The sequence below is a fragment of the Ranitomeya variabilis genome, chromosome 5 (assembly GCF_051348905.1).
Source record: "Ranitomeya variabilis isolate aRanVar5 chromosome 5, aRanVar5.hap1, whole genome shotgun sequence".
In the NCBI taxonomy this organism is placed as follows: domain Eukaryota; kingdom Metazoa; phylum Chordata; class Amphibia; order Anura; family Dendrobatidae; genus Ranitomeya; species Ranitomeya variabilis.
Window position 1 is genome coordinate 491,931,785 of NC_135236.1, and position 26,367 is coordinate 491,958,151.

At 42.7% G+C, this 26,367-nt stretch overlaps 1 protein-coding gene across 7 annotated transcripts in view; it reads left to right on the plus strand.

The window, feature by feature from the left end:
- MYBPC1 (myosin binding protein C1) overlaps positions 1–26,367 on the plus strand; it is a 184,243-nt gene that overhangs the window by 92,296 nt on the left and 65,580 nt on the right. For all 7 annotated transcript variants that reach the window (XM_077265603.1, XM_077265605.1, XM_077265607.1 and 4 more), the window contains 11 exons: positions 512–675; positions 2,392–2,524; positions 2,837–2,961; positions 5,602–5,707; positions 8,111–8,277; positions 8,508–8,670; positions 14,451–14,557; positions 14,646–14,782; positions 14,871–15,030; positions 15,895–15,999; positions 16,219–16,407. In XM_077265603.1, the coding sequence (XP_077121718.1) occupies positions 512–675; positions 2,392–2,524; positions 2,837–2,961; positions 5,602–5,707; positions 8,111–8,277; positions 8,508–8,670; positions 14,451–14,557; positions 14,646–14,782; positions 14,871–15,030; positions 15,895–15,999; positions 16,219–16,407 (1,556 nt within the window). The remainder of the gene's footprint in view (positions 1–511; positions 676–2,391; positions 2,525–2,836; positions 2,962–5,601; positions 5,708–8,110; positions 8,278–8,507; positions 8,671–14,450; positions 14,558–14,645; positions 14,783–14,870; positions 15,031–15,894; positions 16,000–16,218; positions 16,408–26,367) is intronic.

Sequence of the window (26,367 nt, forward strand, 5' to 3'; positions counted from 1 at the left end):
ATTTACATACTACTCTTTTTAAATGTATGCTATTTCTTTAGATCTGCAATTAAAATGACACCAAGCAGACAATAAATTATAGATGGAGTTTTAGTTTATGAATTTTTTCCACATCCATTAAATGATTGTTGTTTGTTCATATTGGGTAACAATTTATTTTAAACTTCTTTATTGTCTATACTATTTTACTTAATATACCAAACTTAAGAAACAAAAAATGTGGATATTTTTCGTTAAGGGTTTCTTTATTAACATGATGTAAAAAGATATTGGTTACTAAGGGTCCATTTAAACAGACCAACCAATACAACGGTAAACCTTTAAGAATGCCCATTCACAATTATTTTTCTGTGTAAATGCAGTTTTAATGAACAGGACAGGACACATCTGTGATGCCTCCAAATACCAGCTGCTGCATTTTTTATACTGTTAATTGCCAATAAACATCTTTTTCCCCCAATTTTGACATATCTCTCAACATGTTGCATGCACTTTTTATTCGTGATGTTAGAGAAGTTAAAATTGAAGAAGGTCCAGAGATAGATGTGTGGGAGATCCTGAAAAACGCAAGTCCCAATGAGTATGAGAAGATTGCTTTCCAGTATGGAATCGTTGATCTAAGGGGCATGCTAAAGAGACTGAAACGCATGCGACGGGAAGAGAAGAAGAGTGCAGGTAACCTGAATAGTTTCTACAGGAATTACTAATAATGTGATAAGGATTGTGTAAAATGTTTAGGAGCCTGATAAACAAAGTAGCATACAATAATTAACTATGATTGCGCCTGGGTTTTTTCTATCACCACTTGCTAAGCTACACTTGGCTTAAAGGGAATGTGTCAGCAGGTTTTTGCTAATAATGTGAAAACAAGATCATGTAGGGGCAGAGAGCCTGATTTCAGGGATGTGTCACTTCCTCAGCAGCTTGCTGTAGTTTCAATACAATCGTTGTTTTATCAGCTGGAAATTATCACTGCAGGACTAGGTGTCCTGTGCAGGCTAGTCCAGCTAATCTGTGTAACCACACCCTCACCACTGATTGGCAGTTTACTGACCATGCACAGTGTACATAGGAAGCTGCCAATCAGTAATGTGGGACGGGTTACACAGGGCTCAACATTCTTACCACTGCTACATCTACAACAGATTTTATCAAAACTACACCAAGCAGTCCAGTAAGTGACATCGCTGTAAACAGGCTTTCTGCCCCTACATCATAGTGATCCCCCATTACATAGCAAAAACCTGCTGAGAGGTTAAATTTAATTTGCAAAGTCACATTTATTTACCTGTGTAACGAAAGAGAAGCAAGCACCACAGAAGGGCTCTCATACTCGCACGGAGCCTTACTGACAAACTAACTTTATACATTAATATGGCATTTTCAGTTTTTAGTTCACAACAATTCTATGCTTTCTTTCAATTTTATGCATATTGTGTATCTGGGGTTATTTGGGACGGACAGGTCCTCACTTAAATGGGATATCCGGGACTTTAAAAAAAAGATATGTAGTTGCTAACAGAGGAAACTACCTGCCTGTTGTACTACTAGTGTCATGCTGATTGACAGTCAACTTGCCCAAATTAGGCAGTGGAAGCCGGCTGTCAATCAGCATGACATCAGTAGTCCCGCCCTGTCTACAAGAAGAGAAACTGTTGATCTGTTGACAGGGACAAGCTGAATCTCTGGCAGGAGCAGTCAATAACAACTGTATGTATTCTTCAGTGGTTGTGTAGTAAAGAGTCAAAGGGCTTGGAGTTCTATATGAACCTTTCAGTTCATCTACCCCATATCTATCTCTATCTATCTATCTATCTATCTATCTATCTATCTATCTATCTATCTATCCCATATCTATCTATCTATCTAGCTATAGCAAAAAGTGAGAGCAGCACAAAAAAAAACAAATTCCGGGTGCAAAGCCCCTCAGTCATGTACCAAACCTTATAATAAGAGTCCAAAAAGTCAGAGGCAGCACACCATTGCAAATGAGTTCAAAAAGTGTTCAAGTTTAATAGCCCATCATGGCGACGTTTCAGCTCATGGAGAGCCTTTCTCAAGCTTGCAATGGTGTGCTGCCTCTGACTTTTTGGACTCTTATCTATCTAGCTAGCTATCCCATATCTACAGTATCTATCCCATATCTATCTATCCCATATCTCTCTATCTAACTATCTATCTATTTATCTATCGTTCACGCTGTCTATCTGTCTCACATTTTTCTATTTTAAATTCTTTAAATGTGCTAAAGTCTTGATACATCAATTTCATGTCCATTAATTTTATTTCACAAAATCCATGTTTTCTGTTTTATTTCAGTATATAATAGAGTAGTTTTGTACTGACAAAATATTTTATTTTGTTTTCTATTGATTTATTCTGTGCCTTAAGCGTTTTCCAAGATATTAGACCCTGCTTATCAGATTGACAAAGGAGGACGAGTGAGGTTTGTTGTTGAACTCGCTGATCCAACAGTTGAACTCAAGTGGTATAAAAATGGTCAGGAAATCCGTCCAAGTGCCAAGTAAGTAGAGATTTTCATTTCATAAAGAAAGAAACTCATTATATTTTATGGTAATGTTGGATGTACACAATGATTCTGATAGAGCAAGAGAAGCTTCAAGCGATAGAAGAAACATTTAATTTAATCCATTGCACATAATGGCAGATAAAATGGATTAATTCATGATTATGATTGTAGCATTTATTGTTTAGGACCCTGCTACAAAACAAACAAATGCGCTTTTAATTCCAAGTTGTCATATAAACTCCGATATCTTGTATAATTGTATTTATATTTAATTCCATATAAATTATCACAAAATGTTTCTTTCAGATACATATTTGAGCATAAGGGAAATCAAAGGATATTATTTATCAACAACTGCACATTAGCTGATGATGCGGCTTACCAAGTGTGTGCCGGAGATGAGAAGTGCTCTACTGAGCTGTTTGTCAGAGGTACGTTCTGATCTAATATCTTAATGCTGGTTCTCATCAAAAGTCATAAATAGTCAGTGGCTAGGTTTTTATATTCAATCACTGTAATTTCAAAAATGAAATTAGAATCTTATTGGTAGTATAGAGTGAGAACCTATTTTTGTCACTTTTAATGACAAAAGTACTCTTGTAGCTGATGCAAACCTCAAAATGGAATCCATAAGAAATAGATGCTGGGAAAGGAAGTTGTTTAGGTCTCTCTGGAGTCACAACAAACCCAGAAGTAAAGGTACCGTCACACTAAACGATATCGCTAGCGATCCGTGACGCTGCAGCATCCTGGCTAGCGATATCGTTTAGTTTGACACGCAGCAGCGATCAGGATCCTGCTGTGATATCGCTGGTCGTTGAACAAAGTTCAGAACTTTATTTGGTCGTCAGACCGGCGTGTATTGTCGTGTTTGACACCAAAAGCAACGATACCAGCGATTTTTTACACTGGTAACTAGGGTAAACATCGGGTTACTAAGCACAGGGCCGCGCTTAGTAACCCGATGTTTACCCTGGTTACCAGTGTAAAATGTAAAAAAAACAAACAGTACATACTCACCTTCACGTCCCCCGGCGTCCGCTTCCCACACTGACTGAGCGCCGTAAAGTGAAAGTACAGCACAGCAGTGACGTCACCGTTCTGCTGTTAGGGCCGGAGCTCAGTCAGTGCAGGAAGCGGACGCCGGGGGACGCGAAGGTGAGTATGTACTGTTTGTTTTTTTTACATTTTACACTGGTAACCAGGGTAAACATCGGGTTACTAAGCGCGGCCCTGCGCTTAGCAACCCGATGTTTACCCTGGTTACCCGGGGACCTCGGCATCGTTGGTCGCTGGAGAGCGGTCTGTGTGACAGCTCTCCAGCGATCAAACAGCGACGCTGCAGCGATCGGCATCATTGTCTGTATCGCTGCAGCGTCGTGACGGTACGTTAAGGATAAAATGTAGGTTTATTTGTCTGCAAGCTTGCAGAGTCCACCGACTCCTTCCTCAGGACAACCATACAGTCGGTGTAGTCTGAAATGCGTAGACAGGTTATGTATGGTTGTCCTGAGGAAGGAGTCGGTGGACTCTGAAACGCGCAGACAAATAAACCTACATTTTATCCTTACTTCCGGTTTGTTGTGACTCTGGAGAGAACAGAACAACTTTCCCGACATCTATTTCTGACAAATCGCCAGGACACTGCAGCATCTAGATTCCAAGCTGTTTAGGTGTTGTATCTCACACAACCGTATTAGGGGAGCAGTTCTAATTCTTCTCCACCAATTATTTACATTAGACAAGATCCTCTTACAGTCTTGCATTTTTTCGTAGCTCAACTGGGTCCATGAATAATACTTAGCATTAATTAAATCAAACAATTAGATAAGACAGATGGGAAGTAAGCAGTTATAGTATAAGATTTCCTGTTAGGTGTTCATGTTTTACAAAATATTAGGTACAGAAGTGTAAAATAATTTGTATGAAAAGTCCATAATGTATTGCTGCCTTGCTTTGCTCTCCATGGAAGAATCCAGAGATAACTGACTTCACTAACTGATTACCATTGTTTTTGGCCTTTTGGCTAAAATCAAGTGTAGTGTCTATTCTTAATAGGTTTTTAAATGGGCCATGGAGCAGATACTGTACTTGGCCTTATAGCTAGACCAAAACTGTAGAAAAAAGACCTGGACCACACTTATAAATATATATTGAACTCCTATGAAACAGAACACAAAGATTTTAGAGCAAAATGAGCAATTGTAAACGTACAAAGTGCCAGATAATATGATTGCAATATATTAAGATGATAAAAACTGTGATGGGAGGAGAAGGAGTCCTTCTTTAATGACTATGTTGCACTTCCACATGCATTTCTTCTTTTACTCAATTAGGCTCATTTATCTATATTTCTGCCTTGTATTCTGGCTAAACTGTAGGGCCTAAGCTCCAGTAAAAGTAGATCCCTGATCCTCAGCCCTCACAGGGTCTTCTGACTTGAAGAATTGGGGTATATCTCGTCCACCTTTTGGAGAGGGCTTGCAACGGACCACCTCCAGAGTGAGCACTTTCATGTGCAGTGTCAGGAAAGCATTATCTCATGTAACTGTAGAACAGACCGCTGCAGTCCGAATATATCGGTGCTGACTAGAAGAAAAGGTTGTACCCTAGATTTCTGTGAAGGAAATAACTGCAAGGCAACGACACTAAATTAATATTTACATAAAACTAATCACAAACTTTTCTTTTACCATTCTCTGTGTATGTCCCTAATGTTATGTAAAGACTTACACTTTAAGAACAGGTTAAGTACTCTCTGTTCACCTAGCTAAATCTCATAGCAGAGGCACTCATGCTTGTAAAGCCACGGTCACACAATCAGTATTTGGTCAGTATTTTACCTCAGGATGTGTAAGCCAAAACCAGGAGTGGGTGATAAATACAGAAGTGGTGGCGTGTTTCTATTATACTTTTGCTTTGACTGTTCCATTCCTGGTTTGGCTTACAACTAGGAAAGAAAATACTCACCAAATACTGCACATGTGAACAAGGCCTTAAGATATGTTTAAAGCTGTTAATGATGGACAAGTATTGTCTGATTTTAAAGTAAAATCTTGTTTCTTTGGCAGAGCCGCCAGTGCTGGTTACAAAAGAACTGGAAAATATTAGCACATACTGTGAAGAGAGAGTGGAAATGGAATGTGAAGTATCTGACGAAGATGCAAATGTAAAATGGTAATGTTTATGTCAACCACATTAAACATGTACAATGGCATTTAGAATTATTTTTAAGTTATTTTGGGGGGGGCATTTATAGTCATATCAGTGGTTCTATGTAAAAAAAAAAACAGTTTGTGCTAAATGTGGGAAATTACAGTAAGTAGTGTTACATAATGTAGTACTTTCTGCAGTGCCTTGCAAATACCCATTGAAGATCCTCCTAATTTTTTCAGAAGAGAATTGGAAAGTAATAACATTGTGTTTCTAAAAGAGTATGTAAAATATATGTGATATGGTATGGTTGTCCTGCAAACAAAGTACATTTTAATAAGCAGATCTGTGAATAATAATTAGTCCCAAAATTAAAGGTGTTAAACATTTTTTTCCTGTGCTGAGATAACCTTATAAATGTGCCCCTGCTGGGTACTGTGTAATGGGTGCGTCTTACCATTCAGGTATATGGTCTGAATATACCATATCTGCTGGGCAGGGGAGGAAGCAAGAGAGAGTACACAGATATAACAACATGGGATCACAGCTCACAGCGCCACTTGAAGTGGGGCACAGTGCCAGTTTGCTGTGGGCCAGAACTGAGTTCTGGTTGCCCGGAAACCCCTCTTCTAAACAGTAGTCAGTCATGAGTGTGTGGTGCGGTGGAGTTGGGTCTTTAGTCACTGTTCCTTCAGGAGTACCTTCTACCTCCCTGTCCATGAGATAGAGTCCGTCTGTAGCTTTAGACAAGACAGGAGACCTTGGTTCCGGGTAAACAGCTACAGCTTTACTGTGCATTTCGGTTACACACGGCTGCTGCATACAGAATAAGACATTTTCCCATTTTAGTAATGTTTCCTGGCCTGTCAGTCTTTGTTTCCTTTCTGCCCGACTTGTCCCTAGCCCTACTGTCATAGCCGGCCCTAGAGACTTTCCTCCTGGCATAATCCTTTCCTTTCCCTGCAACGCGGCTGACATCTTCCTCACAGAGGGGACAGGAGTATGGCTCTCAATACTGGTCAGCACGGTGGCTCAGTGGTCAGCACTGCAGCCTTGCAGCGCTGGGGTCCTGGGTTCAAATCCCACCAAGGACAACATCTGCAAGGAGTTTGTATGTTGTCCCCGTGTGGGATTCCTCTGGGTTCTCTGGTTTCCTCCCACACTCCATAGACATAATGGAATTTAGATTGTAAGCCCCATCAGGGACAGTGATGATAATATGTGCAAACTGTAAAGCGCTGCGGAATATGTTAGCGCTATATAAATAAAGAGATTATAATTATTATTAATACTTCTGGACCTCAAGCTCAAGATTGTACCGGTGCCCAGACAAACCTTAGAATGTGTCCTCATGCTGTGGGGAAACCTAAACTGACTGCACCCGATCAGCTCTGCTGCATCTGCCTCTTCTTGTTCCTACTAACGCTGTCTTGTCCAGCTTTACTCTCTGCTCAGTTCACTGACAAGACTCCTATCCGAGCTTGTACTTGACTGAATTCTAGACTCTAACTGAACTCCTTGTTACCCAAAAAGCTTTTATATAAAACCTGGTCTAACCCTTCCCAAACTGTGGGCTAATCCCAACTCTATTAACTATCTAATCCCTAGTGTAGTCTAAACTATATCCCTATACTTAATGTGGTCTTCATAGTGGACAGACCTCCTGCATTCCTAGGGAGGACCTTAGGCATAGCCTATAAGGGAACCGAACAAACAACACCAGCCATAGGGATAACACATAACATTCACTTTTATATAACTATAACACATTAACACATCAATCATAATAACCCTTCTGTTGCCACCGTGTCTTCATTACCCAGCCTCCCCCCTACACGGGGGACTCCATATAAATTAGTGGGTCGGGCCAGACACACTGTCATGAAAAAAAAACTTTGGCCAACCTTAAAGGGATTCTGTCAGCAGGTTTTTGCAATATAACCTGAGGACAGCATGAAGTAGGGGTTAAAATACTGAACTCAACAATGTGTCACATTTCTGGCTGTGCAGTGGCGTTTACTGAGACTGAAGGTTTGATCATATTGTGATTAACATTGCTGTGACTATCTAGTCATGAGCAGTCTGACTCCGCCCCCTACTATGATAAGAACCTCACTGTCTGTAGCTATGTACACAGAGAGCCTGGTGTGGGCGGGGCTAGCTTTCTCAGCTCTGCTGCATAGATAAGTCTAAAAACTCTGATTGTGTCAGAATGGCTGCACCCAGTAAATAAAGTGATACATCATTGGATTCATGGTCTCTTTGCCCACATCATGCTGCTCTTAGATGAGGTAGCAAAATCCTCGTGACAAGAATTTCTTTAACCTGTGTCCTGTGTATGGGATCCTTAAGTATTGCACTCAATCCACTAGTTATGAAAACAGTGCTATACATGTTTAAGTGAAAATATTATTTCTGTTATTCTAGGTTTAAAAATGGTGTGGAGATAACAAATGAGCCCAGGTCAAGATATAGGCTAAAAGTGGATGGTAAAAAGCACACACTGATTATAGATGAGGCAGACAGAGGAGATTCCGCCACCTATTCTGTGATGACCACCGGAGGTCAATCAGCAGCACAACTTCAAGTGGACTGTAAGGGGTTTTCTTAGATGTCTCATTTGTCTTCTGCTTTACAAAACGGTAGCCCTCTTGTATCTCTGATGTCTTTTTCAGTGCCTTTGTGTTAATTTATCATTGATATAACCGATTATACACGGGTAATAATATAAAGAGATAGAGCTGAACTCTGTTATCACTATTTGTAAGCAGAAACCAGCAGTGAAAACTAATACCTCATAATGTGGATCTGCTTCTTATTAAAGTGCGACCACTCAAGATACTGCAGCCCCTGACTGATATGACTATCAATCTTGGCAAGGAGATCCATCTGAAGTGTGAAATCTCTGAGCATGTGCCTGGAAGATGGTACAGAAATGGACAGCTGATCCATGGCAGTGACCGTGTGAAAATATTTCATAAGGGAAGGTGAGATCACTCTAGCAAAACTGAACAATTCCTTGTATGATTGACACATAATTATCTTTCATGATATTATTTTATTTTTATTACTACGCCGAAGTGCATAAACATACATGATATAATATTTGTTTAAAGCCAATCTGTCACTACATTTCACAATACAAACTGTTTACTTAAATTAGATCTTTAGGTCCTGGTGAGACTCGTATACTTACTTTGAAAATCCAGGTCAGAATGGCTGTATAAATCTAAATTTGAAATGGCCATCATAAAAAGCTCAGTTTAATAGTGGGCAAGGAAAGCATGGAAACATCTAAAAATGATTATAACATACAAACATTCTGACACAGGTTTTCAAAGTAATCACATGGTCTCATTAGATCTAAGAGATCTACTCCATAATGCATATAGCTTGTTCTAACATCAGAGTCTGTCATCTGTCAAAGCACGAGGACAAGTCCTCTCTCTTGTTAGCCCACAAAGCCCTTGGCTACTACAAGATAACAAAAATACAGCTGACTCATAGTTATGTCCATTGAATTCATAAGTGGAGAGTTTTTCTGTTTTTCTGTTTTCCCACCTACAAATAATGGAGAGATCTGTCATTTTTATTGTAGGTACACTTCAATTGTTATAGACAGGTTCTAAAATTAAAAAATATAAAAAAACATAAAATCACATTGTATGATTTTTATGTAATTAAATTGCATTTTATTGCATGAAATAAGTAATTGACCACCTACCAACCAGCAAGGATTCTGTGTCTCACAGACCTGTTAGTTTTTCTTTAAGAAGCCTCATACTCTGCACTCATTAACTGTATTAATTGTACCTGTTTGAACTAGTTACCTGTATAAAAGTCACCTGTCCACACAATCAAACACACACCAACCTCTTCACCCTGACCAAGACTAAAGAGCTGTCTAAGGACACCAGGGACAAAATTGTACACCTGCATAAGGCTGGGATGGGCTACAGGATAATAGGCAAGCAGTTTGTTGAGAAGGCAATTATTAGAAAATGGAAGACACGCAAGATGACTGTCAATATTCCTCGGTCTAGGGCTACATGCAAGATCTCGCCTCATGGGGTAAGGATGGTTCTTAGAAAGGTCAGGAATCATCCAAGAACTACATGGGAGGACCTGGTCAATGACCTGAAGAGAGCTGGGACCACAGTCTCAAACAATACCGTTAGTAACACACTACACCATCATGGATTAGAATCCTGCAGGGCACGTAAGGTTACCCTGCTCACACCTGCACATGTCAGACCCGTTTGAAGCTTGCCAGTGACTATCTGGATGATTCAGAGGAGGCATGGGAGAAGGTCATGTAGTCAGAGGAGACTATAATAAAACCTTTTGGTATCAACTCCACTCACCGTGTTTGGAGGAAAAAGATGGAGGAGTACAACTGCAAGAACACCGTCCCAACCATGAAGCATGTTGCGGGAACATCATACTTTGGGGGTGCTTTTCTGCAAAAGGGACTGGACGACTGACACATATTGAAGGGAGGATGGATGTGTGACGCCCCAGGGTCCTGGTCGGCACAGTGGCATTGCTTTCCTCACGGGGAGAGTGATGTCACGCTTGGAAGCGATGAAGGATAACTCTCACCAGGTAACACAAACATGCAACATGTTCACACTCCAGGCCACAAGGGGGAGCTTGTGATCCTATTTGTAGGTGACTCCCCTGCATAAAGAGATATATTGTGGTTTGGAGGGAAAGTTAGTCAGATGGTGCCAGACAGCAGACTGGAGCAGTCTGAGGCAGGAAGAACATATGAGGGGGCGTGCAGCCATGAGAAAGTGCTGCAGCTCCTGGATAGAGATTATACTGAAAGCCGAACAGATTATAGTGAGTGTGAAGGAGAGTGAAGCACAGGAGAAGGAACACCAGTGGAGCAGAGCAGTGAAGTAGCTACCTCCCTGGCTGGCGCAGATTACCGGTAGCCGGAACACCGAGGTTGTGAGGGACTCTAAGACTGACAGTAGAAACCAGCAGGACAGCTGGATTACATATCACCTGTCCGCCCTAACACCCAGGAGGCACAGTGACACATAGAGCCCGGGTCATGATAGAGATCTTGTAAAAAGGCTCAAGTCACCTGCCATACGGGTTTATGTCCCACCTTTATGGAGGACAGAGAGAACTGTGAGGACCTTATCAGAAGCCAAGGCAGTAAGGGACTACAACACCACCACGCTATGAGGAAGGCTTTTAACTCCACCTGGTAAAGGGGACTCTGAATTCACTTCCAAGCCGGCTGGACCCTGCCTGTCCTGTGATCTGGTGCCCTGGACTGTGGCTGCCTGAAGTCTTCAGTAAACCAGGTAAAGAGACTGCAAACCTGTGTCCTCGTTCTTTACTGCACCATTCACTATCTTCCATCTACACACCGGGAGCCCTGTGGGAAGTTATACCATCTAGCTGCCATAACATCACCCCAGAGGACCCCTTAAAGCAGCGTCGGTCCCCACTGACCGAATACCACAGGTGGCGTCACGAACATAAACTTTATTCAATTTTCCTTTTTCACTGGGGCGCCCAGGGTCATGGACCGGGTCGCCACCGTGACATCCCTCTGTGAACACTGGACCCGGTACCGGGTACCCTGCTGCCCTGGTGGGGTGCTCCAGATGCAGTCATGTATCATGAGATTTTGGCCAACAACGTCTTTTTCTCAGTAAGATCATTGCAGATGGGTCATGGCTGGGTCTTCCAGCATGGCAATGACGCAAAACACACAGCCAGGGCAACTAGGGAGTGGCTCCATAAGAAGCATTTCAAGGTCTTGGAATGGCCTAGCCAGTCTCTAGACCTGAATCTGTTACGAAATCTTTGGATGGAGCAGAAATTCAGTGTCGCCTAGCAAAAGCCCCGACACCTGAAAGATTTGTATGGAGGAGTGGGCCAAAACCTCTGCTGCAATGTATGCAACCTGGTCAAGAACTACAGGAAGCATCTGATCTAAGTGCAAACAAAGGTTTCTGCACCAAATATTAAGTTCTGTTTTTCTATTGTAGCAAATACTTATTTCATGCAATAAAATGCAAATTAATTATGTGAAAATCATACAATTTGATCACATGCTTCAAACAATTTTGGAAAGCTGCCAATATTTTTGTCCCGTCCATTTTAGGGGTTTTGTGTGAAATTATGTCCAATTAGTTGTTTTTCCTCACACAAAAGGAAATAAACATATGTTTAACAAAACATGTGTAATTGCAATAATTTTCTGGAAAAATCTTCATTTTGTGGAACAATTTCATGAATGCCAACACTTTCGGTCATGACTGTATATACAGTATATATAGGAGCCCTTTTATCACTGTTTAGCATCAAGATAGGAAGGGGGGAGACTGTTCCCATCATGTAGTGGTATAAAGCTGGAGTCACACTAAACGACTTACCAACGATCACGACCAGCGATACGACCTGGCCGTGATCGTTGGTAAGTCGTTGTGTGGTCGCTGGGGAGCTGTCACACAGACAGCTCTTTCCAGTGACCAACGATCAGGGGAACGACTTCGGCATCATTGAAACTGCCTTCAACGATGCCGAAGTCCCCCTGCAGCACCCGGGTAACCAGGGTAATCATCGGGTTACTAAGTGCAGGGCCGCGCTTAGTAACCCGATATTTACCCTGGTTACCATTGTAAAAGTAAAAAAAAAAAAAACACTACATACTCACATTCTGATGTCTGTCACGTCCCCCGCCGGCGTCCACAGGGTTAAAACTGCTTTCGGCAAGAGCGCTGCTAATGCACGCGCTGCTGCCGAGAACTTCCCTGCACTGAATGTGTCAGCACCGGCAGTAACCGCGGTGACGTCACCGCTGTGCTCTGCTTTACAGCCGGTGCTGACATAGTCAGTGCAGGGAAGCTCTCGGCAGCAGCGCGTGCATTAGCAGCGCTCTTGCCGAAAGCAGTTTTAACCCTGTGGACGCCGGGGGATGTGACAGACATCAGAATGTGAGTATGTACTTTTTTTTTTACTTTTACAATGGTAACCAGGGTAAATATCGGGTTACTAAGCGCGGCCCTGCGCTTAGTAACCCGATATTTACCCTGGTTACAAGTGAACACATCGCTGGATCGGCGTCACACACGCCGATCCAGCGATGACAGCGGGTGATCAGCGACCAAAAAATGGTCCTGATCATTCCCCAACGACCAGCGATCTCCCAGCAGGGGCCTGATCGTTGGTCGCTGTCACTCATAACGAGATCGTTAGCGGGATCGTTGCTACGTCACCAAAAGCGTGACGTTACAACGATATCGTTAACGATATCATTATGTGTGACTCAGCCTTAACATGAATGTTTTGTGTCGCAATGCAAAATCTCCAGCAGAGCCGCCAAGTGTAAAGGCCCCGTCTCACTAAGCGATTTACCAACGATCACGACCAGCGATACGACCTGGCCGTGATCGTTGGTAAGTCGTTGTGTGGTCGCTGGGGAGCTGTCACACAGACAGCTCTCTCCAGCGACCAACGATCAGGGGAACGACTTCGGCATCGTTGAAACTGTCTTCAACGATGCCGAAGTCCCCCTGCAGCACCCGGGTAACCAGGGTAAACATCGGGTTACTAAGCGCAGGGCCGCGCTTAGTAACCCGATGTTTACCCTGGTTACCAGCGTAAATGTAAAAAAAAACAAACAGTACATACTCACCTTCTGATGTCCGTCAGGTCCCTTGCCGTCTGCTTCCTGCTCTGACTGAGATCCGGCCGTACAGTGAGAGCAGAGCGCAGCGGTGACGTCACTGCTGTGCTCTCACTTCTCACTGTACGGCCGGCAGTCAGTGAGAGCAGGAAGCAGACGGCAAGGGACCTGACGGACATCAGAAGGCGAGTATGTACTGTTTGTTTTTTTTTACATTTACGCTGGTAACCAGGGTAAACATCGGGTTACTAAGCGCGGCCCTGCGCTTAGTAACCCGATGTTTACCCTGGTTACCAGTGAAGACATCGCTGGATCGGTGTCACACACACCGATTCAGCGATGTCAGCGGGGCCTCAACGACCGAAAAAAGGTCCAGGCCATTCCGACACGACCAGCGATCTCGCAGCAGGGGCCTGATCGCTGGTACGTGTCACACATAGCGAGATCGCTATGGAGGTCGCTGTTGCGTCACAAAACTTGTGACTCAGCAGCGATCTCGCTAGCGATCTCGCTATGTGAGACGGGGCCTTAACACATCTTCAATGGTATTGGTCTCCTATGGGCCAAAAAAAAACTTTTAATACCAACAGGGCTTCAAGGCATAGATGCAACTGCAACCCTTGTATCTACACTGCCCTCATGAAAAGAGTTATGACCATGATTCTGTATTTATTGATGGCTCCAATTAGTCAAAGGGTGCAATTTTTTTTTGTTTTAATTGAGCAAATAGGTGTTTCCTTCAGTTTAAAACGCAGAGTTTTCATCATCATGGCCGTGCCCCTATTGATGAATCTGCCATAGTCTGAACCAAGCTTGACATGACTTTGAAGTGTCAACCATTGTCCCCTACTTATTTGTAGGAGTCTAAGGCAAAGCATCCCACATATTGTGCTTACCCTAAACAATATATTTCTTAATTACTTATGGCAAAGACATTAACTACATTGAGACTTCTGCCAAAATAGGTTTAAATAGGTGCACAACAATCCCACCCTACAATCCCAAACATGTAAGTAAAAAAAATCCAACAATTTCTCCCTAATACAAGGGAGGCAATCAATAACCAAAAGAGAAATGTAACCACAATGAAAGGTTTGTTTTATCTCTTCATAGGAATCACAGATTAATTATAGCAAATTGTTTAGTGGAAGATGAAGGCGACTATGCATTCGTTCCAGATCTTTATTTAATCAATATTCCGGCAAATGTACATGTTATAGGTGAGAAAAATAATAATTATTACAAGGTTTGTAAACATTTTTAAACTTTTACAAGTCGTGGTTCTTAACTTGTACTTTTTTTTCGCAGATCCTCCCAAAATCCATTTTGATTCTCTAAATTACCCTGATAACACTGTGGTGGTAGTAGCAGGAACAAAGCTGAGACTTGAAGTGCCAGTTACTGGGGAACCGGCCCCCAAAATTATATGGAGTAGAGGAGACAAGGTATATTTTGTGTGCACCTTTTGTCCGATGACTTACAACAATATGCACAGCAGTAAAGCCTTTCCCATGCCTTATTTTATCCCTTCAGTGGATCACAGATTTGAGTGGTCGCATCAGGGCGGAGTCATACCCTGATCATGGGCTCCTAGTCATTGACTCTGCTGAGAAAGATGATACTGGAACATACAGAATTATGGTAAAAAATGAGGCCGGAGAAGCTGTAGCTCACATCAAAATTAAAGTTGTTGGTAAGCTAAGTAATTGCAAGTGATTTTCTTATTTACATGTCCAGTCTGTAGACTGTTAGATTTTATCTTTACTAATCAACTACAGAAGACACCAAAAAACATGGCCCCCTTTTTGGAACCAAGATTCCTTTAAGATCAAGTATGAACATTTTTGTAATACAACAGATAAAGTAGATACATTTTTTCACTTGTAAATTTGGAGAATAAATGGAAAGTATATATGATATGTATTGTCATGGTTGCACTGTTCATGGAAGCATGGTAACTGTTAATGGCTCTCCACGAATAGGCTTAGCGTAAGCCATTTTGTTTACCAGTTTCCAGGGGTTGCCCTGGATTTCCCCCTCTACCCACTGAACAGGGATTGGGTCATTCGCAGGGACCGCTGCGCTGGGGCCATAGAGTCAGATGCCATCTGATGGAGCAAGCTGGCAGCAAGAAGGGTCTTCATGTGGGGTCAATACCAAGAGGTCACGTCAGAGACAAAAACAGAAAAAAGTAGGTGGTGATAATACAAGCCAAGGTTAAAGAAAGGGATAAATCAGGAAACCACATCAAAAGTAAAGAATAGGGTTATGCCAGATAAGCAGACCTTATTGCCTGGCAGTGGGAATCGATTCTCAGGGGTTTAAATAGTAAGTAGCCCCACCCAGTGCTGACATCAGGAAGAAACACAAACTAAAAGAATTTAACCCCAAAGCTTCTGAACTGGCTTGAAGCCACAAGTCCCAGGAATAGAAAAGGACTGTTGAATAATCACTTTGCTTTGGTCGATTGGTGAAGCAGGAGTAGAGTGGACAGGCACCGGCATGGATCTCACAGTTATATTGTGCTTGGAATAATACAATGTTTGTCTTTTTTTAGACATCCCCGATGCCCCATTAGCACCCGATGTGACTGAGGTTGGAGAGGATTGGTGTACTATGAAATGGGAGCCACCAATATATGATGGAGGATGCCCCATTCTAGGTGTGTAAATATGATCCCAATTCTCATTTGTAACTCAGTTTAGATTGAGGCATATTAACATGTATCTAGATTTGATCATATGTGACATAACACATGACAAAATCTGCTCTTTATCACCAAACATTTTTAGTGTGAGGGATGCAACAGTGAATTGTACATTATTTCGGAATATTTTCAGTGTGTTAAGTGGAAAACAACTAATAACAATTTATTTCATAGGATACTTTATTGAAAGAAAGAAGAAACAAAGCTCCAGGTGGATGAGGCTCAATTTTGAACTATGCAAAGAAACAAACTTTGAACCCAAAAAAATGATTGAAGGTGTTGCATATGAAGTCCGTGTCTTTGCTGTCAACTCAATAGGAATTTCTAAACCAAGCATGCCCTCCAAGCCCTTCGTCCCACTGGGTGGGTGTTTGTATGAAAGAAATAGCATAACATGTTATGCACCAATAGCAATTTTGGGGATCTGCATGAAAGTTAGAAGTTGTAGATTCCCTCTTCTTCCCCTCCCCCCACAAAAATAGCAGCATAGTTAGATATTAATGAGTTAACCTTTGGAATCGCTCCTTTTATGAGTGGGAGTGTAAAGATAGTAGAGCAGTACTGTGATGATAACATACAATGTCTCATTGTTTCTCTGATAAATCTTCTTAGCCTCTACTTGCTATCAGGATGGCCGGTGATAGCAGTCTTCTCTCTCTCTCTTTCTCTTTTCTGTAGTGTATGATCCCTTAAGGCCCCGTCTCACTTAGCGACGCTAAAGCGATCCCGACAACGATACGACCTGTCAGGGATCGTTGCTGCGTCGCTATGTGGTCGCTGGTGAGATGTCAAACAGTGAGATCCCAACGATCGCAGCTGCGATCTCACTGTTTGACATCTCACCAGCGACCTGTAGCGACCTGTACAACGATGTCACATGGGAGCTATTATGACGATTCAGTGTCTGAGTCGTCAACGAGGTCGTTGGTAAGGTGTCAAACACAGCGATGTGTGCTACCCAGCAGGACCTCAACGATCAAAAAAAGGTCCAGGCCATTCCGACACGACCAGCGATCTCACAGCAGGGGCCTGGTCGCTGCTACGTGTCACACACAGCGAGATCGCTACTGAGGTCGCTGTTGCGTCACAAAACTTGTGACTCAGCAGCGATCTCGCTAGCGATCTCGCTTACTGAGACGGGGGCTTTATTGTCAGTGAGGTCCTATCTATCTCTCTTGCCTGTAGTGCGTATGTTTTTATGGTCAGTGGGGTCCTCTTTCTTTTGCCTATAGAGTGTAAGCCCTTATGGTCAGCGGGGTCCTCTCTCACTCTCTTGCCTGTATAGTGTAAGCCATTATGGTCAGCATGGTCTCTCTTCTGTAGTGTATATGCCCTTACGTTTAGCGGGGTCCTCTCTCTCTTGTCTGTAGAGTGTAAGCCCTTATGACCAGCGGGGTCCTCTCTCTCTCGTCTGTAGAGTGTAAGCCCTTATGGTCAGTGGGGTCCTCTCTCTCATCTGTAGAGTGTAAGCCCTTATGGTCAGCGGGGTCCTCTCTCTCTTACCTATAGAGTGTAAGCCCTTATGGTCAGCGGTGTCCTCTCTCTCTTGTCTGTAGAGTGTAAGCTCTTATGGTCAGCGGGGTCCTCTCTCTCTCGTCTGTAGAGTGTAAGCCCTTATGGTCAGTGAGGTCCTCTCTCTCGTCTGCAGAGTGTAAGCCCTTATGGTCAGCGGGGTCCTCTCTCTTACCTATAGAGTGTAAGCCCTTATGGTCAGCGGGGTCCTCTCTCTCTCGTCTGTAGAGTGTAAGCCCTTATGGTCAGTGGGGTCCTCTCTCTCGTCTGTAGAGTGTAAGCCCTTATGGTCAGCGGGGTCCTCTCTCTCTTACCTATAGAGTGTAAGCCCTTATGGTCAGCGGGGTCCTCTCTCTCTTGTCTGTAGAGTGTAAGCCCTTATGGTCAGCGGGGTCCTCTCTCTCTCGTCTGCAGAGTGTAAGCCCTTATGGTCAGCAGGGTCCTCTCTCTCGTCTGTAAAGTGTAAGCCCTTATGGTCAGTGGGGTCCTCTCTCTCGTCTGTAGAGTGTAAGCCCTTATGGTCAGCGGGGTCCTCTCTCTCTTACCTATAGAGTGTAAGCCCTCATGGTCAGTGGGGTCCTCTCTCTCTCGTCTGCAGAGTGTAAGCCCTTATGGCCAGCGGGGTCCTCTCTCTCGTCTGTTTAGTGTAAGCCCTTATAGTCAGCGGGGTCCTCTGTCTCTCGTCCGTAGAGTTTAAGCCCTTATGGTCAGCAGGGTCCTCTCTCTCTCTCTTGTATGTAGAGTGTAAGCTGTTATGTTCAGCAGGGTCCTTTCTCTCTCTTTCTTTTTGTCTGTAATGTGTAACCCCTTATGGTCAGTGGGGTGTTTTCTCATCTGTAGAGTGTAAACCCTTATGTTCAACGGGGTCCTCTCTCACTCTCTTGCCTGTATAGTGTAAGCCCGTACGGTCAGCAGAGTCCTCTCTCTCTCTTGTATGTAGAGTGTAAGCTCTTATGGTCAGCAGGGTCCTTTCTCTCTTTCTTTTTTCTGTAATGTGTAGTCTCTTATGGTCAGGAGTGTGCGCTCTCTCTATCTTGCCTGTAAGCTCTTATAGCTAGCAGGGTCCTCGCTCTCGCCTGTAAAATGTAAGCTCTTAGGGTCATTGAGCTTCTTTCTTTCTCTCATCTACCCCATGTGTATTTTCCAATCAATTACAAGCTTTCTACCATTGAGATTGAATTAATTTTTCACAAACAATTTTTTTGGGGGAAAATTTGGGAACGCCAGCAAATTTGAATTGCAAAAGATCCACTCACTTCTAATGGTATATCATTGCAATAGGACCCGCATGTATTTCAAGAACAGGGTCCTGACAAGCACCCCCTCACACACTGTTAGCGGAGAGTTGATCAGAATTTATAATCATTTATGTGGGAATCTTGACCCCCTTCTCCAATGACAATACCATACATTGTGGACACATTTTCGAAACAGACTCACAATTCATGAATGAGATCTCCATCCACTATACCTTTGTGGCATATCCTCTGATGAGAAGACCCCAGTGAATTAGAATCACTTTTTCAAGGCTACACAAGGTTAGGCTGCAGGATAACACCTGGTCAATTCCACTGTTCTGTTCTATCATAACTAAGCTTAACAAGAATAACTGTAGGGCTGAATTCATTGCATGATGGACTCCAGTAGGGTCCATCAGATCTCGTTAATGGTGTCTATTATTTTACTGGAAAAAATAGCACAGCATTGTGCTCTATTTTTTTCAATGAACATGTTGGAATCTGTGAAGTAGTCTACTAAGAGAGCCGATGTGAGCAAAACCATACAGGTTGGCATTAAAATATTATAATCTAAACCAGGATATAACAAAAAAAATATTTTACAAACTGTGTAAATTATGTTTGCTTTCTTTCTATGATGGTTTTATGTTTATGTACCCACGCACCAGACTGGCGTATGTGCAGACTAATAGCAAACATAAATACCTGGTGTACCTCTCCTGCCACTCCTACCTTGTGCATGAAAAAGATCTATAGTTAATACTGTTCGGGTATAGCGGTTGGATACTAATAAAACTTAGCCTTTAATAAATCAACAATAAAAAATAGACTAATGATAACTTGCTAACAAAAGAAGAAAAGGGGGAAAGCAAGGGACCAGTGGTAAATTGTGCCCTAAGCCCAACACAGGATAGGAAGACTAATAAACATAAACACACAATGTTTAAAAATTGACTGCACTGTTAAGGTACCGTCACACTAAGCGACGCTGCAGCGATACAGACAACGATGCCGATCGCTGCAGCGTCGCTGTTTGGTCGCTGGAGAGCTGTCACACAGACCGCTCTCCAGCGACCAACGATGCCGAGGTCCCTGGGTAACCAGGGTAAACATCGGGTTGCTAAGCGCAGGGCCGTGCTTAGTAACCCGATGTTTACCCTGGTTACCAGTGTAAAATGTAAAAAAACAAACACTACATACTCACCTTCGCGTCCCCCGGCGTCCGCTTCCTGCACTGACTGAGTGCCGGCCCTAACAGCAGAGCGGTGACGTCACCGCTGTGCTGTGCTTTTTCACGGCCAGCGCTCAGTCAGTGCAGGAAGTGGACGGCGGGGGACGCGAAGGTGAGTATGTACTGTTTGTATTTTTACATTTTACACTGGTAACCAGGGTAAACATCGGGTTACTAAGCGCGGCCCTGCGCTTAGTAACCCGATATTTACCCTGGTTACCATTGTAAAACATCGCTGGTATCGTTGCTTTTGCTGTCAAACACAACGATACACGGCGATCTGACAACCAAATAAAGTTCTGAACTTTAATCAACGACCAGCGATATCACAGCAGGATCCTGATCGCTGCTGCGTGTCAAACACAATGATATCGCTATCCAGGACGCTGCAACGTCACGGATTGCTAGCGATATCGTTTAGTGTGAAGGTACCTTTAGTCTGAAGGTCATGTGACCAGCTGTGGCCAAGAAGGTTACAACAAATCCTAAAAGCGGGGAGGTTTTGCTGTATATACATACACCTCAATAGCCTATTTCTGCAATAATATGGTGCCCTATGAAACTAATTAGGGTCACTGAATCACCATGTATACTAAGCAGAAAAGGGATATAGGTTTAGTCACTGTTATTGTGTTTATTACAGAGACCATACACACCACCAACGGTTTTTTAGATACAACAAAATAGTGCCAGTCAATAAATGTTAGCAGCACGTCACTGCAGCTTCAATATGCAAAGAAACACAACAGCGCATGATACCCTAAACCACATACATAAAGGAACCCCTGCTTCCTCATTTAAATACTGATGAGCGCTCCAATTGTGGTTAGTGTACAGATTTTTCTCATTTATCCAAAAAGACACATACTAGAGGTGCTCCATCAAAGCACTAATATGTGAAATATGCGCCAAACAAATGCAGCCCACTGTCGTGGGTGGATCTCACCAGCATCTGAAGAGTTTGCTCTGCCATAGTGGAAACCCTCAGTGTGATGAGATAATGGTGAAGCCGTGACAATGGACAGCGTCTCACGACGCGTTTCATCCTACTGGAATCATCAGGGGAGTAGCAGGGTCTGACAGTGGGCTGCATTTGTTTGGCGCATATTTCACATATTAGTGCTTTCATGGAGCACCTCTAGTATGTGTCTTTTTGGATAAATGAGAAAAATCTGTACACTAACCACAATTGGAACGCTCATCAGTATTTAAATGAGGAAGCAGGGGTTCCTTTATGTATGTGGTTTAGGGTATCATGCGCTGTTGTTTTTTCTTTGCATATTGAAGCTGCAGTGACGTGCTGCTAACATTTATTGACTGGCACTATTTTGTTGTATCTAAAAAAACGTTGGTGGTGTGTATTGTCTCTGTAATAAACACAATAACAGTGACTAAACCTATATCCCTTTTCTGCTTAGTATACATGGTGATTCAGTGACCCTAATTAGTTTCATAGGGCACACCATATTATTGCAGAAATAGGCTATTGAGGTGTATGTATATACAGCAAAACCTCCCCGCTTTTAGGATTTGTTGTAACCTTCTTGGCCATGGCTGGTCACATGACCTTCAGACTAACAGTGCAGTCAATTTTTAAACATTGTGTGTTTATGTTTATTAGTCTTCCTATCCTGTGTTGGGCTTAGGGCACAATTTACCACTGGTCCCTTGTTTTCCCCCCTTTTCCTCTTTTGTTAGTAAGTTATCATTAGTCTATTTTTTATTGTTGATTTATTAAAAGCTAAGTTTTATTAGTATCCAACCGCTATAGCTGTTGCATATCTCTTTTTTGGATTACTTACCCAGCTGGCTTTATTTAATACTGTTCGGGTAGAGCTATCCGATAGCGCTATCAATGAAGAAAGTGAACTGGTAGAGCTATCCCATAGCCCTATTCCTAAAGGAAATGAACGGGTAGAGCTATCCAATAGCGCTATTCCTCAATGTTCCAGAGTGCAAGCCAGTTCACATGGTTGAGCGCACTTGGGATCTGCCCCCAAGGCCCTTCCCATGCCCAATGTTTGGTCCGTAGACCACGGCTAGGAGTTAAGGTACCATCACATTAAGCGACGCTGCAGCGATATAGACAGCGATGCCGATCACTGCAGCGTCGCTGTTTCGTCATTGTGTGGTCGCTGGAGAGCTGTCACACAGACAGCTCTCCAGCGACCAACGATGCCGAAGTCCCCGGGTAACCAGGGTAAACATCGGGTTACTAAGCGCAGGGCCATGCTTAGTAACCCGATGTTTACCCTGGTTACCAGTGTAAATGTAAAAAAAAAAAAACACTACATACTTACATTCCGGTGTCTGTCGCGTCCCCCGGCGTCCGCTTCCCTGCACTGTGTAAGCGCCGGCCGTAAAGCAGAGCGGTGACGTCACCGCTGTGCTCTGCTTTATGGCCGGCCGGCGCTGACACACTGCAGGGAAGCAGACGCCGGGGGACGCGACAGACACCGGTATGTAAGTATGTAGTGTTTGGGTTTTTTTACATTTACAATGGTAACCAGGGTAAATATCGGGTTACTAAGCGCGGCCCTGTGCTTAGTAACCCGATGTTTACCCTGGTTACCAGTGAAGACATCGCTGAATCGGCGTCACACACGCCGACTCAGCGATGTCAGCGGGTGAGCCAGCGACGAAATAAGGTGCTGGCCTTCTAGCTCCGACCAACGATGTCACAGCAGGATCCTGATCGCTGCTGCGTGTCAAACACAACAATATCGCTATCCAGGATGCTGCAACGTCATGGATCGCTATCGTTATCGTTGTTAAGTTGTTCAGTGTGAAGGTACCTTTAGTCCCGCTTTTGTGTACACAATTTTTTGGCTTTTACAATTGTTAAAAAGCTTAATAAAAGACTTCTTTGTACACACAGTTGACAGTAAACCATTTGTCAATGTTAGGAATAAGTTTACCCTGTTTCTGTGTCTCAAATATTTTTTGTTGGCTTTTCCTTCACCTGGAGAAAGCCACATATAACTACCCATGTGGAAACACTGGGAGAGGCAAATAAATTCCTACAATATCCAAGGACTGTCCCTGAGATTTATTGATGGTCATTGCAAAAGCCAACATGACAGGAAACTGACACTGTGGCATCTGGACTGGCAAGTTTTTATCTTTGGAAATCAGGTCAATTCTTGGAATAAGAACTGTCTGACCCTTTGCCTGTCCATTTAAAGCAACGGCATGAATAACGTTTGCTTTTAAGCTTTTCACAGAAAGCCTTGTGCCATTACAAAGGCCACGCTTTCTGTTAAAATTACACAGGAGCATAATTACAGCTCCTGGTTTCAGCTTTAGTTCATGAGGAGGCATCCCAGTGGGATTCAAAGAGTTAAGAAACTCTACAGGGTAATCTGTGAGAATCACACCCTCCTCTTCAGCAATTGTGTCAATGGAGCGATATGTTGAGTGTTCATCTTGAACTTGACTAAGAATTTTGTCATTCAAGGCGTGAACGTCATAATTCAATGGCGTAAGAATTGCTTTATTGGCAATTGCTTTTACCGCTGCATCGGTAATCTCAATTGAGTTGCCAAAAATAGCTGTAATTAAATCACCCTCTTCAATAAAAGTATTCGGGATTTCCATTGTGTCTTCTGGTAGACCATATACATTTGACAACTCTCCATTGCCAAGTTTCAGTAACCATGAGTTGTACTCAACTTCATCCTGAGACGTTCTCATATTCTGTTGTAACTGGAACCGTGAAAACTGATTCCAGGATTTTGAGTAGTTAATGGTGGACTGTACAATTTGGGCTCTTTTTCCACCTTCCACTATTGTTAGGGTTTGACGAAAGTCACCACTGTTTATTAAAACTGTTCCACCAAATGGTCTTTTTTTTCCACATATGTCTTGGAACAAATTATCCACAGCGTTCATATTAAAACAGGGAGTCATTGTTACTTCGTCCCAAATAATGACAGATGACTCCCTAAGCTCCTTTTCTTGAAGTGAGGTTGGCTTAATTTTTGACACTGTGGTCTCATTTGTTGTAATTCCAAGGCCAAACTTGGAATGGTAGGTGCTACCGTTTTTGTAGTAATGTAGCCGCCAATCCAGCGGAGGCTACTGAGCAAATAGACTTCTTTTCTGCTTGTAGTGTCTTGTGCAAGCAGTTGTACAAAAATGTCTTCCCTCTGCCTCCTGGGCCGTCCAGAAAAAAACAGTGTGAGCTAGTGTCGTCTGGCTGTGATGCAGCATTGACTGCTTGCATAATTGCATCGAAAGCTGATTTCTGAGATTCATTAAGCATAGCTTTCAATTGCTCAGCCTCCTGCTTTATTACAGCACAATTTAGTTGGTCCAGTATTTCATCTGGAACATTTACTGGAGTTGGCAATCAGTAGTCAGCACAGGACTTTTTATTGCTTAAGAGCACTTCATTAATATCACGAAGAGCCAGTTGCTCAGCAATTTCTGGAGTATACCGCCTGGTGTAATCCTCCATAAATTCGGTTTTATATTTTTGCCATAATGCCAATGATTTAGCTGGTTCCCCATATACACAAATTAGAGCAAATAATTTGTGAAGTTGGTAGGGCATTTGGAAAGCGATTGCATCCGTTATACCATCTTCCAATTGGGAATCTTCTTCCAAAAGATGAAGATCAATGTACGCATTTTTATACGCGTCATGTACGACTCCATTGACAGTCCTTAAGTCATCATAATACTTTGCTCCTATTACGTGAAGTAAAAGGAGTCTTAGATAATACAGCTCACCATCTGTTAAAAAGACTGTATACATTCGGGCAATTGTTTTCCCAAATTGAGCCCGTAGTTTTTCCAATCCTTCTAGTACAGATTTTCTATCCCAGACATAGTGTTCAGGGATTTCACTGTACAAATACTGATGGGCGGAAGCGTCAACTCTGTTTAACTCAAAATAAGCCTGCAGAGTAGAGGCTTTTGAGTCTGAAATAACCATATCCACATTACCATCTTCGAAAACACTTGCTGCATGTTTTCAAGGTGAACAGCAAGCCTTTTAATGGTATGTGAAGCATCATGCATTTTATTTTTTCTGATTCTCCACATGCCCTCCACATGCCCTATGCTGAGAATCTAGGTACATGGCTGGTTCATTCTAGTTTAATGTATCAAACTTGATATTGGCACAGTCATGTCCTTTTTATACATATTTGAAAAGATATTTAACACTTTTTATTGAAGCACATATCTAAACATTGATATGGCAATTGTACTTGAGTAATAAATAAGGGTTGTATGGAACTACCCATCTATTGTCGATTTCTCGCATTCCTCGTCTGGTTTTCCCAGTATTGCGTCGATGGTACTGTGGATAACCATCAATATTGGGGTTATCTCTGTATTAAATTCCTTTGGGAATTTTTTGGCACATTGACCATCTGTCATGCATAAAGCACCAGGTTGATCTTCGCCACATGGGCCATGAACCATGTGCTTCATCACTGTCTCATGCAGTTTGGGATTTGCTGTCTCATTTGGGATTTCAGCAGAGATCAATTCGTCAATTATTTCATTGTCCCTCGGTTTATCTTCCTCTCCGAGGATTAAGAGCATGTGAGCGTGTGGTAGTCCACGCTTTTGAAATTCTATTACATGCACATAGGCAACTACAAGGCCAAAAATGTTTTTTTTTCAAAATCTCGTTAAGCACGGCTTGGAGTTTGATTTTAAATACTCGTGCAACCAAATCTCGTCTGAATTCTGGCCTTTGCCATGGTTCTACGTTTTCGGTAATTTCTTTCCACTTTGGGTTCCTGGTCATCGTAACAAAAAGATCTGGCTTTCAGAATTTTCGGACAATTGTCCTGGCGTCTTGGTAATTTTGCTGCATAGCGCTTGGGCTTCCAATGAAAGTGGACGGTATAATTACTGGTGTCCCAGCTTTTAGCCCTTGGTGTAACGCAGCATTATGGATGTGATCCATAACGCCGGCATAACTGTTGACGTGTAATGCCTTTTGATTTTGTTTTATATATTCGATCCTGTCGGATTCAATTTTGACGTAATTGTCAACGATAAATTGTTGCGTCAACTTCCCAGCATTTAAAAGGGGATTGAACTCATCACGAATGGCAAGCCTGTATGCATAGTACTGCAACAGGGTGATTTTTTTCTTGTCGATCTTGATCCACTGGTATGGATGGTAGATGAATGTCACCAATTACTTGATGTTGCACACTTAGGGCAATTGGAGTTGTCAAATTTATTGTCCATCCACTGTCCCCATATGGGAATAGAAGTGGATATGTCATTGCTAGTGTTGAGCGATACCGTCCGATACTTGAAAGTATCGGTATCGGAAAGTATCGGCCGATACCGTCACAGTATCGGAATCCAATC